The 15,954-nt window shown below is 43.9% G+C and overlaps 1 protein-coding gene across 1 annotated transcript; it reads left to right on the forward strand.

The window, feature by feature from the left end:
- Nucleotides 1-8,047: 8,047 nt before the first annotated feature.
- slitrk5 (SLIT and NTRK like family member 5) lies at nucleotides 8,048-10,741 on the forward strand (the record flags this gene model as incomplete). The annotated part of the gene is made up of 1 exon (XM_080024577.1): nucleotides 8,048-10,741. The coding sequence occupies one exon, from the start codon at nucleotides 8,048-8,050 to the stop codon at nucleotides 10,739-10,741; it is 2,694 nt and encodes an 897-aa protein (XP_079880703.1).
- Between the last annotated feature and the right edge of the window lie 5,213 nt (nucleotides 10,742-15,954).

The following is a 15,954-nucleotide window of genomic DNA, read 5'->3' on the forward strand; positions in this document are numbered from 1 at the left end:
ATATATATATATTTATTAAACTTTAATGTACGTCGTCATTAGTGTCGTCATAATGTCTTCTAGTGTAGACTCAGCTTATTCATTATTATAATTTTTATTTTGTGTTATTTTCTATACCAAATTCCTTTTCATTCACATTTCCACCTCCAACATATGAGGCCTTTGAATGTCATCAGAGCTAATTTCACGCTGGAGTAGTGAACAAGTCGCCGATGTAAATAATCATTCATGTGTCAAGCCATTTCCCTTTCGCCATCTTTATTTCTGCATTTCCCTCCCATTTGCTCTTCTCTTTTAAGCTGGTCACCCTCTGTTTTTTTTTAGATTACAATTAGGGTTAATATAATGGTCATTATTACATTATTTTAACAAAAATAATTTTTACAGCACTAAAAGAGCTGCCAGGACACAGGCCACATAGCTAATTATTACAAATGTGTCCCACCACAGCAAAACTCGCTATCTCGTGCATTTCTAAAATCGCCAGGAGCAGAAAATATGTTGAACAACCCTTTCTTGAAGGAAAATTAGATTTTTCCAGATTCGTGTTCCTTTGTGTTTTGTTTTTTTTATCTCTCAACGTATTTTTAAAACTGAGTTTGATTTATAAATAGGACAAAAATGTTGAACCGTGGAGTTAAATATTCCCGTTAGATGAAATGAGGAAACACAGTCCACTTACCGAGACGTGGAGCAGCGCTGAATAACGCCAATCGATGGTTTCCTTTAAAACGAGCGTCCAGGTGAAGATCATTCCTCCAAATTCCATATGATGTGAAGTCACAATGTGGAACCGTTTTGATAGAATTCAACCTTTCAATCGTACTACTCTTACACACACGGAGCCACTGTTGTGAAACGGCAAAGAAGAAAAACCTTTCGCGTCACGCACCTACGTCACTTCCGTAAACAGAGGGTTAAAATGCACCGCGGGGGTGCTTCGGTCTCACTTGTCTGTGAAAACGTCCTTCTCCGTATCGTTATGGATTACGCAAAGCGAGTGGCGGAAGCTCTGAATCATATTTCAGACCCTAATCTGACCAGTGCGATAGATCCAAGTCAGTGTTAGTAGCACGTACTGGACTTCATTTTCCGCCACGATAGTCAGTTCTCCGACAGCGACGCGGAATCTGATATTACTCCGGACTTGGAGAACATTTTAAACAGCGGATTTCAAACTTAATGTGACGAGGAAACTTAATATTTTCAAGAACCACCGGAGGAGACCGACGATACGTCCGTTGTTGTTACAACGGAAAAGTTGATGATGTGATGAAGTCCGTTGAGGTTGGTGACAGACTTTCAGATTTCAGATTTTCTGAGACTCATGTTATTGATAGACTCTACATTTTGTTGTGTTGTCCGTACTTTTAAACTCCAAAATAGTTCCACTTTTATAAAACATGTTTAATCTTACTGTTGAATAAAAGCTTTTTTAAAAACAAATGTAGTTGTTGTTGAGCCCCATTTGCATTCTGGGAGCTGGCTGAATAAACCTGGTGTGGGTCAAACTTTGGAGGTGATTATCTCAGAATCACAGTTTGCCACACCCTTGTCATTAACAAGTCAAAGCTTTAAAATTATTTGCTTGATTTGCACAAGTGACACCTTGCGAGCACCGCGTGTCGATTACGCACATTTGAGAATTTTTCGTATTTTTCAAGCTTATAGAGCTTATTGTGCGTAATCACCGGGTGTCATGACATTTCACTGCATATATGTACGACCGTATGTGTATGTATGTGACAAATAATCTCTTGAACTTGAACTTGAACTTGTTTGGAAGCTCTGATTCTCCACTTTCAAATGATTCGGGGGAAAAAAAATCTCGAAAGCCGCCAAATGACCCTATAGTACGCGGTGGGTCACAAATATTATGAATATTACAAATACATTCTCCAAATCAATATTCAATATACGGGTATATTGTTTTGGTTGTTGTTTTTCCCTCCTCAACTTAAATAGTTTAGGCAATGTAAGTATATTTGTACAGCACTTTTCATCCACAAAGGCAATTCAAAGTGCGTTACATTGGGTATGAAATTTGTCCCAAAACAAACAAAAGCATAGAAATAAAAAGCCAAAAACGGATCAAAGACATAATAAAATCACAGAGATCAATTTAAAACAGGCCCTACACATTGAAACACAGCATTACTCAGACACGGGCCAACGTATGTTGTTTAAATGAATTACAAGGCAATTTAAACTCCGTTGAGGATATTCTTGAACAGTCAGGATCTTGTTTTGTCAAGAAAACCACATGCCACAGATGATATAGGATTATTTATTTATTTATTTTATTTATTTGAGCTGTAGCGGGTCATTGACCATATATGGACATATGGATTGGGTATTTCTTTAGATCGTGGTCATCCCAGTTTGCGTTTTCTTTTTTGCAACTTTTTGGTTGCAACAGCTGCTTTCACTAATTTTCTATACCACCAGTTCCAACATCCATTGTTGGGGAAGGCGGCTACCGACGCTCCCTGCTTAAGGTGGATTAGAAGGCTCCATATTTGTATTGCATCGAGGGGGAGCAGGAAGTGATGCTGTGTTTCATGGAACTTGGAAATCTGTGACTCGAGCCGATAGTTCCCACTTCCGAGATAAATCGGTTCCATTGCTTGTTTGGTAAAACATAGACACCAGGAGCAAATTTGTGTTTGTTTGGAAGCTTGTGAATTCTGCAAGCTACAAAACATACGTTAACATAACATAAAATACTACAGAGATGTTAAAACTGAAATTGAACGTGTTTTTAAATAAAAATCCACTTGGTGCGGGCGATACACTCATACACTATTGCTAATTAATGGTAAATGTTATGCACTCTAATATCCAAAGCGCCATCCGATACGCAAATATACTTCATATTTATATTCCTATGTAGGGAAAAATAACAAAAGCCCTTCTAATCCCCATCACGGTATTCATATTTAATTACTAAAATGATGTGTCAATTACATGATTATGTATCTTGTATGTGTGGTTTGCACGTGAGGTTTTGCCAGAATGTGAATTGTTGATACAGACGTTTATTGTCTATTGTAGATTTTTAGGTTTATTATATATTGCCATATATTTTCTTCTATATATTTACTTTTTTTAATGCGTATTGCATATTGCCATTTTCCTAGGTTTATTCGTTCATTTCGAGCTTTATTGTATGTTTACAATGTTTTTATATCATTTTTTTATGTCATTTTTATTTATATCATTATTTAAATTGTTTTTTGTTAATTTTTATGTTTATTCTATCTGTGTATCTATCTATCTATCTATCTATCTATCTGTCTATCTATCTATCTATCTATCTATCTGTCTATCTATCTATCTATCTATCTGTCCTCGATCTGACGGTTGAGAATCCCTGCACTAACAAACACGTCCAAACCACGGACTGCCGCTGATACAATTTCAGATCAAGAGATTTAAAGCTAATTACATTTTTTGTTCTCCGTGGCAAAATTTTTGGAGCATCGGCTCATTGTCGTCGGTGCGGCCACGCTAAAAGAGCGTAAGCGCTGACTTATTACCGAACAATGCCGACTAAGCAGGGAAATCGCTTTGGACATGGAGGGCCGCCACTGCCGCCTTAGCCGCCGTATGCTTTGAGATTTAATTTGATTTTCTCTTCAGGCTTTGACTTAAGTGCCTCTAAAGTTTCCCTTTGGCCGTGCAGAGATAAGGCCAAGGGGGCAGCGGCGGGAGGGGGAAGCCATGAACTGCTTTTACAGTCGCGCTCACAGCAATACAGCACAGCGACATTACTTGACTATTTTGCGCCAGAAAAAAAATAAAAAAATAATGCGGATTAAGTCTAATCCTACAGCAAATTTTTTTTTTTTGTCGTTTTTTTTTTGTTGCGTAGGACATCTCCCATCATTTGAGTAATCTGCAACTATAGGCTTAATCCGTGTCTTTAAACCCATTCCATTACATAATATCAAACAATGAGATATATATTAATATATATTTATGCTTGTTTATACATGTATATATGCATATATATAGATAGATAGATGGACGGACAGACGGACAGACAGATAGACGGATGGACGACAGACAGACAGGGTGTGTGTGTGTGTGTGTGTGTGTGTGTGTGTGTCAGAGAGACAGTGTGTGTGAAGAAAAATATAAATACGTTCAAATATAAATACGTAAATACAAAACATAATGAAAATTAGAAATATATGAAATAAATAAAAAACCAACATCAAATGCATTTCATCCCATTTAGTTTAGCTGCTTATTGACTCCTCCATTTATTTTAAATGAAACATTCAGCCAGGATATATTTTTATTCCATTTCCCCCCCCAAATCATTCTGGCGGGACGGACGCAGCGCGAATGATAAAGACGCGTGCAAAGCGGTCAGCACAGCTTTATTTGTTTAATTATTATTATTATTATTATTATTATTATTATTATTATTATTATTACTACCACAATAATTATTTATTTATTTATTTTTATATAATTTTCATTTGTCATCATTCTGCTGCCCTCTACGGGCGTGTTTCAACCTCCTTTCTCTCTTCCCTCTCTCTCCCTCTCTCTCCCTCTCTCTCTCCTCCTCCTCCTCCTCCTCCTCCTCATCATCACATCCCTTAGACGCGGGGATGTTGCATTGCATTGCACTGCTTTTTCGCTGCATTTACGGGGGACTGTGACACACACACAGTCCCAGTCCCAGTCCGGTCCGGTCCGGTCCGGCGGACCCCGACACGACGGCGGAGGGCAGGATTTCATAGATCGATTTGTGTTTTGTTGTTTTTTTTTTTGGATTTGTATTTTTAATTTTTTTTGATCTTTCGGAGAGAGAGAGAGAGAGAGAGAGAGAGAGAGAGAATGATTCCGTAGGACGTCGGATCGCTGCAGGGGAAGAGGAGGGGGGCGGAGGGGGGTTTGTGCGCAAAAGAATAATCAAAATAACATCGAATCGCGTTGATGGGAGACTGAGGACCCATTCGGATTTTTGGGACATTACATTTTTCTTTTTCTTTTTGGTTCGGAGGCAGAGCAGGGTGTGGGGGGATTCGTGCTGCACCCTTCTTCCCTTCCACCACCACCACCACCACCTCCTCGTCTCCCTCCTCCTCGGTGGATGAAAGTCACAGTTGGGGGGCGGGCGGCGGGGGGGAGGGGGTGACAGAGAGGAAAAAAAAAAAAAAAAAAAGAGGCGAGTCCGCTTTTTTTTTTGGGGGGGGATTAGTCCAAAACGTCGGGGATGAAGTTCGTGCGCTTGTTTGGGCTTCTCCGCCGCCGCTTCTCTGCCCCCGCCGCGGGATGAGACTGCTGGGGTCCCCCCTCCCCCCCTCCCCCGACAGAGAAGAAATCCCCCCTTTTTTTTTTTTTTTTTTTTTTTCCCCCATCCCTTCCTCCCTTCCTTCCTCCCTTCCTTCCTTCCTTCCTTCCTTCCTTCCTTCCTTCCTTTCTTTCCCTCTTTCTTTCTTTCTGGGGTCTTTGGCATCAGTGGGACAGACGCGCGCTCCCTTGACGCGGCGCGCACGGAGGTAACCGCCGCGGAGGCTGCAGGTGTGCGCGGGCTCTGAGCGGCTCGGGGCTCCGGGCTCTTTTTTTTTTTTTTCTTTTCCTCCACCTTTTTTTTTTTGTTTTTTTTGGGTTTTTTTTTTTTTTTGGGTGGTGGGGGGGGGGGGGAGGGGTTGAAAAATCCACGAGGATCCATGCCTCCGACGAGGATACGCGGGAAAAGAGACGGAGAAGAAGAAGGAGAAGAAGGGGCGCAGCCGTGATTTTAGATCACCCCCCCCCCCACCCCCACCAACCACCACCACCACCACCACCACCACCACCCCACCTTCTCGGACCCCCCCACCCCCCCCTCTCTCTCTCTCTCTTGCGGGGATGCAGCGACCACAGCAAGGACGGACGAGGGACCCGTCGGTGAGACGCGTTTTTCGTGTGTCTGCGTGTGTGCGTGTGTGTGTGTGTGTGTGTGTGTTGTTTTTTTTTTCTTGTGTGTGTGTGTGGGGGGGGGGGGGTGTCCATGGTGCTGAATTGTCCTCATCCACCCCCCCATCCCCAGTTTTGTTTTTTTGGGGGTTTTTCTTTTGCGCGGGGGGGGAGGTTTCCGAGGTTCTGTCCATGGTGCTGAATCCTCAACCCCAGCGCCCCCCCCCCCCGCCCCCGTCATTTATTTATTTATTTATTTATTTAAATTTCCAAGTTGATTTTGGATTCAGGGACGCTCGTCCAGCAAGGTGCTTGCCTCGCCGTAGGCTGCGAGGATTTGATTCATTTTCTTTTATTTTCGAAACATTTCCCCCCCCCCCCCCCAAAAAAAAAAACAAAAAACAAAAAAAAAAACAGTTTTGCCTCCTCTCCGGATTTGGACCGTGGTCGGTGTCGACGCGCTGCTTTATTCTCACGCTCTCAGCTTTTATCATGACGTTAGTTGCGTCGAGCTGGTGGCGTCCGCGGGGGCGCGGGTGACAAACTCAGTGGAAGCAAACGCACGAGCACCTCGTCGCGGTCAAACCGCCGCGCACCGACACCGACACCGACACCGACACCGACACCGACACCGACACCGACACCAGCTCTTATTGACGGTTATTCAGATCGCAGTGTCGTTTCAAGACATGGCCAAAGCGAGGAACGTTTTCTCTCACTCGTTCCTCTTCCTCACCGCGTCCGGATCTGTTGTGTGTGTGTGTGTGTGTGTGTGTGTGTGTGTGTGTGTGTGTGTGTGTGTGTGTGTGTGTGTGTGTGTGGGTGCGCGCGTCGGTGCCAGTGCGTGCCAACGTGTTAAAGTGTATTTGCGCGTTCACGCGCCGATGGGGGGGGGAAAAAAGGAAAAAGGAGGGAGGGGGGGGGGGGGCGAGAAAGGAAGCGATCCATAACCTTCCCCGCGTCGGACGCGATCCCCGTCTTTCCAGATGGAATTGATCCGGTTCAATAATTGATCGGTCTCGCGATACATCGATCCGCCTTTGATCCGCTCGGGCGCGTGTTTTTTGTTTTTTCTTTCTTTTTCCCGTTTTTTTTTTTTGGGGGTTTTTTTTTTTTTTTTTTTTTTTTTTCCTTCCTCCTGCGTTTTCTGCAGCTGGTTCCGATGTGAGGATGTGAGGCCACGTTACAGGATGAAGCCTCGTTTTTTTTTTAGCGACGGAGACGTTGATCGTGGGTGCTTGATTTATATATATACATACATATACATACATACATACATACATACACACATACATATATAGATACATAGATACACACATATATTTGGGGAAGTCATGCAAAAGGGGATTTCACTTCTCGTCCTCGCGTCCGTTGCGATGGGGAGAGGGGATCTGACACTTCCCCACTGTTCCCAAATCGCGCCACGGCTGCAGGGTGAGTGAGGATGCGATGAGTTTTGTGATCTGATGTGACGTGATATGAGTGATAGGATCTTCACTTTTCTCGAGGCGGTGGGATTCAGTGGGGGTCTCCAAACGTGTGTGTGTGTGTGTGTGTGTGTGTGTGTGTGTGCGTTGAGGTGGGTGGGGGGCTGGGGGGTTAAAGATTTAAAATTAACCCACCACAGGATTTCGACTTTGACTTTACTGCCTGGATGGCCATCCTTCGTTTTGCGGGATGGATTCTAATGGATCCAGGAGGGATATTGAAAATGCGCAGTGGATCGCCGCCGGCAGGCAGTCGGTCCTGTAATAAAACGATTATTATTATTACAAGACAGGCGTTCTTAAAATACCAGCTTCGCCGCTGCTTGGCAGAACCTGACGCGGAAAATGCCGAACGCATGCCGACGAGAGTGGCTGGGCGTCCACGTAATGAGCCGAGCCATAACACACCCGTGATGCGTGTTTCCAACGTCTCTCCGACTTGAAACCTCAGCCGCTTTATGAAGCCACCTTCCTTCCATGTCCCCCACGTTGTTTCTTTCTCTGAGTTACGTCTGAGTATGAATTAGAACGCATCTTTTTGTTTTTCTCCAACCCCCCCCCCCCCCCCCCTCCCTAGATGACACCTCACACTGGTACTGCACTTGAGTGAGCCGGGGCACCATCTCCCACGAAACAAAAACATGCATATCTGGATACTGCAAATAATCCTCCTGATTGCGTCGTCTCCGGGGCCGGTCGAGATGCACGACAGTTATGGGGAGATCTGCCGGAGCCTGTGCACGTGCGAGGAGAAGGAGGGCATCCTGGCTGTGAGCTGCGAGAACCGGGGTGTCATCCGCCTGACGGAGATCAGCCCAGTGCACTTCCCCACCTACCACCTGCTGCTGACCGGCAACCTGCTGAAGAAGCTGTCGGCCGACGACTTCATCAACTACACCGGGGCCACCATCCTGCATCTGGGCAACAACGACATCTCCGAGATTGAGGCCGGTGCCTTCAACGGACTCCAGGGATTACGGCGCCTGCACCTGAACAACAACAAGATCGACGCGCTGCGGGACGACACCTTCACTGGACTGGAGGCTCTGGAATACCTTCAGATCGACTACAACTACATCACCAACATCGAGCCAAGCGCGCTGAGCAAGCTGCACCAGCTTACGGTGATGATTCTGAATGATAACCTGCTCTCGGCGCTCCCCGCCAACATCTTTCGGAATGTCCCTTTAACGCACCTTGACCTGCGGGGGAACCGGTTGAAAATGTTCCCCTACATCGGCCTCCTGGAGCACATGGACAAAGTGGTGGAATTACAACTGGAGGAGAACCCGTGGAATTGCTCATGTGAGCTCATCGCCCTGAAGGCCTGGCTGGAGAGCATCTCCTACACAGCCCTGGTAGGCGAGGTGGTGTGCGAGACACCATTCAGGCTCCACGGCCGGGACCTGGACGAGGTGTCCAAGCAGGAGCTTTGCCCGCGCCGGCCCCCGGAGGACGCGGTCCGGCCTCCGCCACCACTCAGCACCAATGGATATTACCAGACTACGCCCGCCGCTGTCACGGCCTCCGCCACCTCCTCGGCGGTGCTGAGGTCCTCCTCCCGGCCCACCAAGGGCACGCGGCAGTTCAACAAAACTCGGTCAAAGCCCACCTCCCGAATACCGGGGGGAAATCCTTACAACTATGGCCCCATCATTGCTTTTCAGACCAAATCTCCTGTGCCTTTGGACTGCCCGACCACCTGTACATGTAATCTGCAGATCTCTGACCTTGGGCTGAACGTCAACTGCCAAGAGAGAAAGATCGAAAGCATTTCTGATCTCAAACCCAAGCCATACAATCCGAAAAAAATGTACCTGACTGGAAATTACATCCCGGTTGTGCGGAGATCGGATTTTGTCGATGCCACCGGATTGGATTTGCTTCACCTTGGAAACAACAGGATAACAATGATCCACGACCGAGCATTTGGGGATTTAACCAACCTGCGTAGGCTGTATTTAAATGGTAATCTCATGGACAGGCTTAGAGCGGAGATGTTTTTCGGTCTGCAGAACCTGCAGTTTCTTTATTTAGAGTACAACAAAATCAGAGAGGTCGACGCGGGAGCTTTCCGCTATCTTCCCAACCTGCAGCTGCTTTTTCTCAACAACAACCTTTTGAAAACCATGCCGGACAACATCTTCTCCGGCCTCTCCCTGTCCAGGCTAAATCTCCGCAGCAACCATTTCCAGAGCCTGCCCGTGAGTGGCGTCCTGGACCACCTCAAGCTCCTTGTGCAGATCGACCTGTACGAGAACCCGTGGGAGTGCACCTGCGACATGGTGGGCATGAAGATCTGGCTGGAGCAGCTCAGCCCCGGCACCGTGGTCAACGAGGTGGTGTGCGAGACCCCCAAGCGCCACGGCGGCATGGACCTGCGCCTCATCCCGTCCGAGCAGCTGTGCCCGGACTACCTCGATGTCCCGGCATCGACGCTGCTGCCCCCGACGGAGGAAGGGGAGCCCGCTGACGGTGATCACGAGGACCGGGCCGCCGCCACCGCCACCACTGATGTTCCGCAACGTTTCAACACCCCCGGAAGCACAGTCCCCCTCTCCGTGCTCATTCTCAGCCTGCTGCTGGTTTTCATCATGTCCGTCTTCGTGGCGGCAGGGCTGTTTGTGGTGGTCGTGAAGAAGCGCAAGAAGTCGCAGAGCGACCGCACCAGCACCAACAACTCCGACGTTAGCTCCTTCAACCTGCAGTACAGCCTCTACAGCAACCGCTCGGGCCCCAAGACCAAGGCACCGGTGGGCCATGTCTATGAATACATCCCGCACCCCATGGGCCACATGTGCAAGAACCCTATCTACAGGTCGCGCGAGGGTAACACTGTGGAGGACTACCGCGACCTCCACGAGCTCAAGGTCACATACAGGAGCAACGCCGATGAGGAGAGGGACGGCGGCGTCGGTGTCGGCGGTGGCGGCAGCGGCGTCGGAACCATGAGGAGCCCCAACTACAGCGTCAGCACCATTGAGCCGCGTGACAACCCCTCGCCCGTGCAAGATGCCGACCACTTCTTCCGCGGCATCCTGGAGCCCGACAAGCAGCCTCCCCACCAATCCATGGTGCCGTCGTTGCCGGCTGGGGCCAACCTTGAGTACAAGTACACAGGGCCCGTGTCATACACGTACAACCCCAACTTCGACGTCAGGCGCCAGTTCCTGCACCCGGAGAGGATAAGGGAGACGGTGCTATACGGCACAGCGCCGAGTACTGTCTACGTGGAGCCCAACAGGAACGAGTACCTGGAGCTCAAGGCCAAACTGCAGTCCGAGCCCGATTACCTTGAAGTCCTTGAGAAACAGACCACCTTTAGCCAGTTCTGAGCAGATGGGATCAGGGACACGCCTGCCGCCCTGCCCGCCCCAGTCACTAGGCGTCGGATGGGTCGGCATTTCTCTGTTTTTTTAATGGTGCCTCAGCACGACACAAACAAGAGAGAAGCTGTTTCGACAAAACACGCGGGGTGTGCCAGACAATTGTTATTCTTATTTCTGAGACATGACGTTCGACTGAGGGGAGCGGATACAGCTCCGTTGAAACAACAACAACAACAACAACAACAACAACACGCGGAGGAATATGATGATGATGATGATGATGATGATGATGATGAGGATGATGATGGTGATGATGATGATGATGCAAAATCTATTTTTCTATGGTGGCGAACAAATCGTGCACGCACACACAGACACACACGCACACACACGCACACACACACACACACACACACACACACACACACACATGCAAAATGTAAGTGTACAGTTAAAAGCTTACTTAACTTCATTTTCAGGAATATAACCGCGCATAAGGTACTGTATACGAGAGGGGGTAAAAAAAAACAAAAAAAAACAAAACGACAAGCAAACCTCTATAGAGTCTCGGGAAAAAACAAACAAAACAGAACAAAACAAAACAAAAAACAAACAAACACTGTACAGCGGATCATCCAAACTGTGTAGGGACTATTTTCTGCTGTAGTCTGTAAGTAAGTATTTATTGATATAATCTGCCATGTCTTTTCAAAACTTTTTTGATTCTACATCGGTATTATCTGTGTCATGATTCTCTCCACGATTCCTCTCGGGAAAAAAAAAAGAAAAAAAAAAAGGAAAAAAAAAAAAAAGAAAAGAACATTTAAAAAAAAGGCTTACGTTTGTAATTTCATTTACCCGTAGCTCTGCATTGTAAAAGTGGCTTTTATTTCGTTTTGTTTTTTTTTTTGTTGGTATTTTCTTTTTCTTTTTTTTTTCGGAAGTGGCACACCCCCAATGTTCAAAAAGAACGCGTCGATCGATGATGGTGAAGGAGGAGAGGAAGGGGAAGAAGCAGAATAAGAAGAAGAAGAAGAAGACAGTGAATAAGAACAAAAGGAAAAAGTGTCTTTGTTTGCTTTCTGCACCTTCTTGGGAAATCGGAAGGTGACGTTCGCCTCTGCGAGCTCTCATAAAGGAGAATATTATATTGAAAGTGAATATGGGTATTCATTCTTAGTATGTGGAAAATGTATGTGTTATGAGAGAGGGGAAATAGCTCAACGAAAAATTCATCAATGATAATTGAAGTAATAATTCTGTTGTGTAATACTGATATTTTAATCAATGTAACACCTATTTTTATACAAGCATTCGCAAAATTCTCTTCCTTATCGATTTTGATTTGTTCTGATTGCTTTGCACTTTGCACTATATTGACCAAACTATGTTAAATGCCATCAAATAAACATGATGTCAGGTTCATATAACGTGCCGGTCAGGAACCTGAGGCTTTTTGTCGCTGACGTATCCATATATTGGAAGTGAGGGGTGAGTCAATAAAAAAAAAAAACTCTTTCAGAAGTCGTGCAAAATTGACGAAAAAGGCTGAAGAACAACAACCCACCGTCGAGTCATCAGAACAATCGGATTCTGTTTCAGTTTCGTCATTTTTGTGTTTTCACGTTCTCGCAGACAAGACATGACTTAAAAAAGCAAGAGTCACGACAGAACTTGGCAAAAAAAAGTTGAGCATTTCGGCCTAAATCTAGACATACATTCAGGCATAAACAGCGCAAACAAATGTATTCGAGACATATCTTTATAAAAACATACAGAACCAGCCACCCCGAATTGCTGCTCAAGCTATAAAATAATGTCCAATGGAAACCATTTTCTAGAAAACATTATTAATAATAATAATAATAATAATAATAATAATAATAATATTATAATTAATTCCCGGCAAGTGGCGATCGGGTCATTTATATAACAGCCAATGGACTGGATTTTCAAAATGGCAGCTGTCTGTTTTAGTATTTCAAAGAATGTCACGAGGTGTGAACCACGGTATGGGCGCTGGATACAAAAAGGATGGAAAGGAAGGAAGAAAGGAAGTCTCAAAACACTTAACATCTCCTTTTTTATTTTTTTTTTTTCCGTTTGTGTTGGACGGTTTTCTCAGCTCCCAAGTGAACAAAAAGTGTACTTACAAACGTGTCATCGGAAAGTATACTTAGTATGTTTAGTATAAGTGTATGTATGCACGTGTGCTAAAGTGATGTTGCATCGAAACCACATCGAATTGGACCTAAAATTTGGCTCCCATTTAAAATAAATCATTTTTTAATGTATTTTTTTTTTGGGTTACTATTGACGGCCAAATGTTAATGTTTCAAGATATGTTCTTTTTTTTTTAACTACTTATATTACACTTATTGCACATTAATGACTGGTACACTGAAGCTGTGCTTTAAATGGGTACATGAAGTAAAGGAGAAGTACCAAAAAAGACACATCACAAAAAAGTACAAATATATTTTTCACACACTTTGTATACTAAAAACATACTTTCAATTTCAAAAAAAATTATACTTTTGGTTTCACTTGGGCTGCTCCGTTCTTTTGACATATCTAAACATCTCACAGTCTGTATTACTTTCAAATTAATTACTTTAGCGAAAATGAAAGGAATAAAACTGCTCGGGCTTTTTGAATCCTTGAAAAATGGCGCTTTTGACATTTGAGTGTGGTCACAACTTACAAAATGCGAAAAACCTGCAAAAATAATAGCAGAAAATGCAAAAGAAATATATGGCAAAACAATTTATTAGAACAACCTAAAATAACAAAAAAGAACTCACAGATGCTGTCATCAAAAAGGTAGACGGGGGCAATTCAAAGGGAGCTTGTTTTTTCAACGAATTATTTAATGTTTCAATGAATTTCACAGATAATAAAACAAGAAATTGCCGATTTTTTATTTTTTTCGGTGGAATTTTGATCCGCAAGACATATATTTTTTCACTTTGACAAGGATATTCATTTGCCGAGCTGCCTTTTTTTTTTTTTTTTTTTTTTGTCTTCAATCAATGGTCCGTTATTTGTCCGATCTTTTTCCAATGAAACATAAAACAAAAAAACGACAAAAAGGCCCCAGACAGAAGGGGAACAGAAGCCACCATTTGGGAGATGAAGAGTCCTGGAACGGAGTGTAACTGTGGCTGATGTGTCACGCGTGAAGAAAAGAAGGGGGGATGTGAATCATAGTTTATACGTGTGTGTGTGTGTGTGTGTGTGTGTGTGTGTGTGTGTGTGCGTGTGTGTGTGTGTGTGTGTGTGTGTGTGTGTGCGTGCATGAGCAGTCAGTCACCGCTCGCGTCCGGGAGCTGGAGGAGGAAACGGAGGAGGGAGAAGCGCACGTTGAATGTTTTTTTGTGGCTTTTGATGCTGATGTTGACGCCGTCGTTTCTCGCACTGATTATTTACAATTGTATTCATTTTTTAATTTTTTATTTAATTTGAATTTTATTTTTTTATGTATGTATTTATTCGTTTTATTTATATTTGATTTATTTATTTGGTGAATTATGGCTGAGTAACTCAATACATTTACAATATGTCCCAGATGGAAATCTGCTGTTTTTTAATGATTATGTTGTACTATTTTCTCGGTTTATAGAATTCCAGAGAGAGAACAAAACAAAACAGTAATCACTTGAGCACCATTACATAATCATTGTATCATTCATTCCAAATGGGAGTGTGTGTGAGTGTGTGTGTGTGTGTGTGTGTGTGTGTGTGTGTGTGTGTGTGAACTGTAATCCCTCCATCGTCAGATGGGGTCGGGGGGGGGGGGGCGGGGGGGGGGGCTGGATTGTGTGTGGTTGTTTGTGTGTATTGTGTTATGAGTGGTATTTGGTATCAGTGTGTGTGTGGGAGGAAAGGCTGCGATTTTGAAAGCAAATGTGAGGGTTTTACAGTGTGTGTTACATAGTGTGTTACACAGTGTGTTACATAGTGTGTTACAGTGTGTGTTACATAGTGTGTTACACTGTGTCTTACATAGTGTGTTACATAGTGTGTTACACTGTGTGTTACATAGTGTGTTACAGTGTGTGTTACATAGTGTGTTACACTGTGTCTTACATAGTGTGTTACAGAATGTGTTACACAGTGTGTTACATACTGTGTTACAGTGTGTGTTACATAGTGTGTTACACTGTGTGTTACATAGTGTGTTACATAGTGTGTTACACTGTGTGTTCCATAGTGTGTTACAGTGTGTGTTACATAGTGTGTTACACTGTGTCTTACATAGTGTGTTACAGAATGTGTTACATAGTGTGTTACAGAACGTGTTACATAGTGTGTTCCACTGTGTGTTACATAGTGTGTTACAGTGTGTGTTACATAGTGTGTTACACTGTGTCTTACATAGTGTGTTACATAGTGTGTTACACTGTGTCTTACACAGTGTGTTACAGAATGTGTTACATAGTGTGTTACAGAATGTGTTACATAGTGTGTTACAGTGTGTCTTACAAAGTGTGTTACAGAGTGTGTTACATAGTGTGTTGCATAGTGTGTTACAGTGTGTGTTACATAGTGTGTTACAGTGTGTCTTACATAGTATGTTACATAGTGTGTTACAATGTGTCTTACATAGTGTGTTACACTGTGTCTTACAGAGTAGGTTACACTGTGTGTTACATAGTGTGTTACACTGTGTGTTACATAGTGTGTGACAGTGTGTCTTACATAGTGTGTTACAGTGTGTGTTACATAGTGTGTTACAGTGTGTCTTACATAGTGTGTTACAGTGTGTGTGACATAATGTGTTACAGTGTGTCTTACCTAGTGTGTTACAGAATGTGTTATATAGTGTGTTACACTGTGTGTTACATAGTGTGTTACAGAGTGTGTTACATAGTGTGTACAGTGTGTGTTACATAGTGTGTTACAGTGTGTCTTACATAGTGTGTACAGAATGTGTTACACAGTGTGTTACAGTGTGTGTTACATAGTGTGTTACAGAATGTGTTACATAGTCTGTTACAGTGTGTGTTACATAGTGTGTTACACTGTGTCTTACATGGTGTGTTAAAGTGTGTGTTACATAGTGTATTACATCATGTCTTACATAGTGTGCTACAGAATGTGTTACATAGTGTGTTACAGTGTGTGTTACATAGTGTGTTACAAAGTGTGTTACATAGCGTGTTACAGAGTGTGTTATATATTGTGATACAGAGTGTTACAAAATGTGTAACATAGCG

Source organism: Zeus faber (genome assembly GCF_960531495.2).
Source record: "Zeus faber genome assembly, chromosome: 2".
NCBI lineage: Eukaryota > Metazoa > Chordata > Actinopteri > Zeiformes > Zeidae > Zeus > Zeus faber.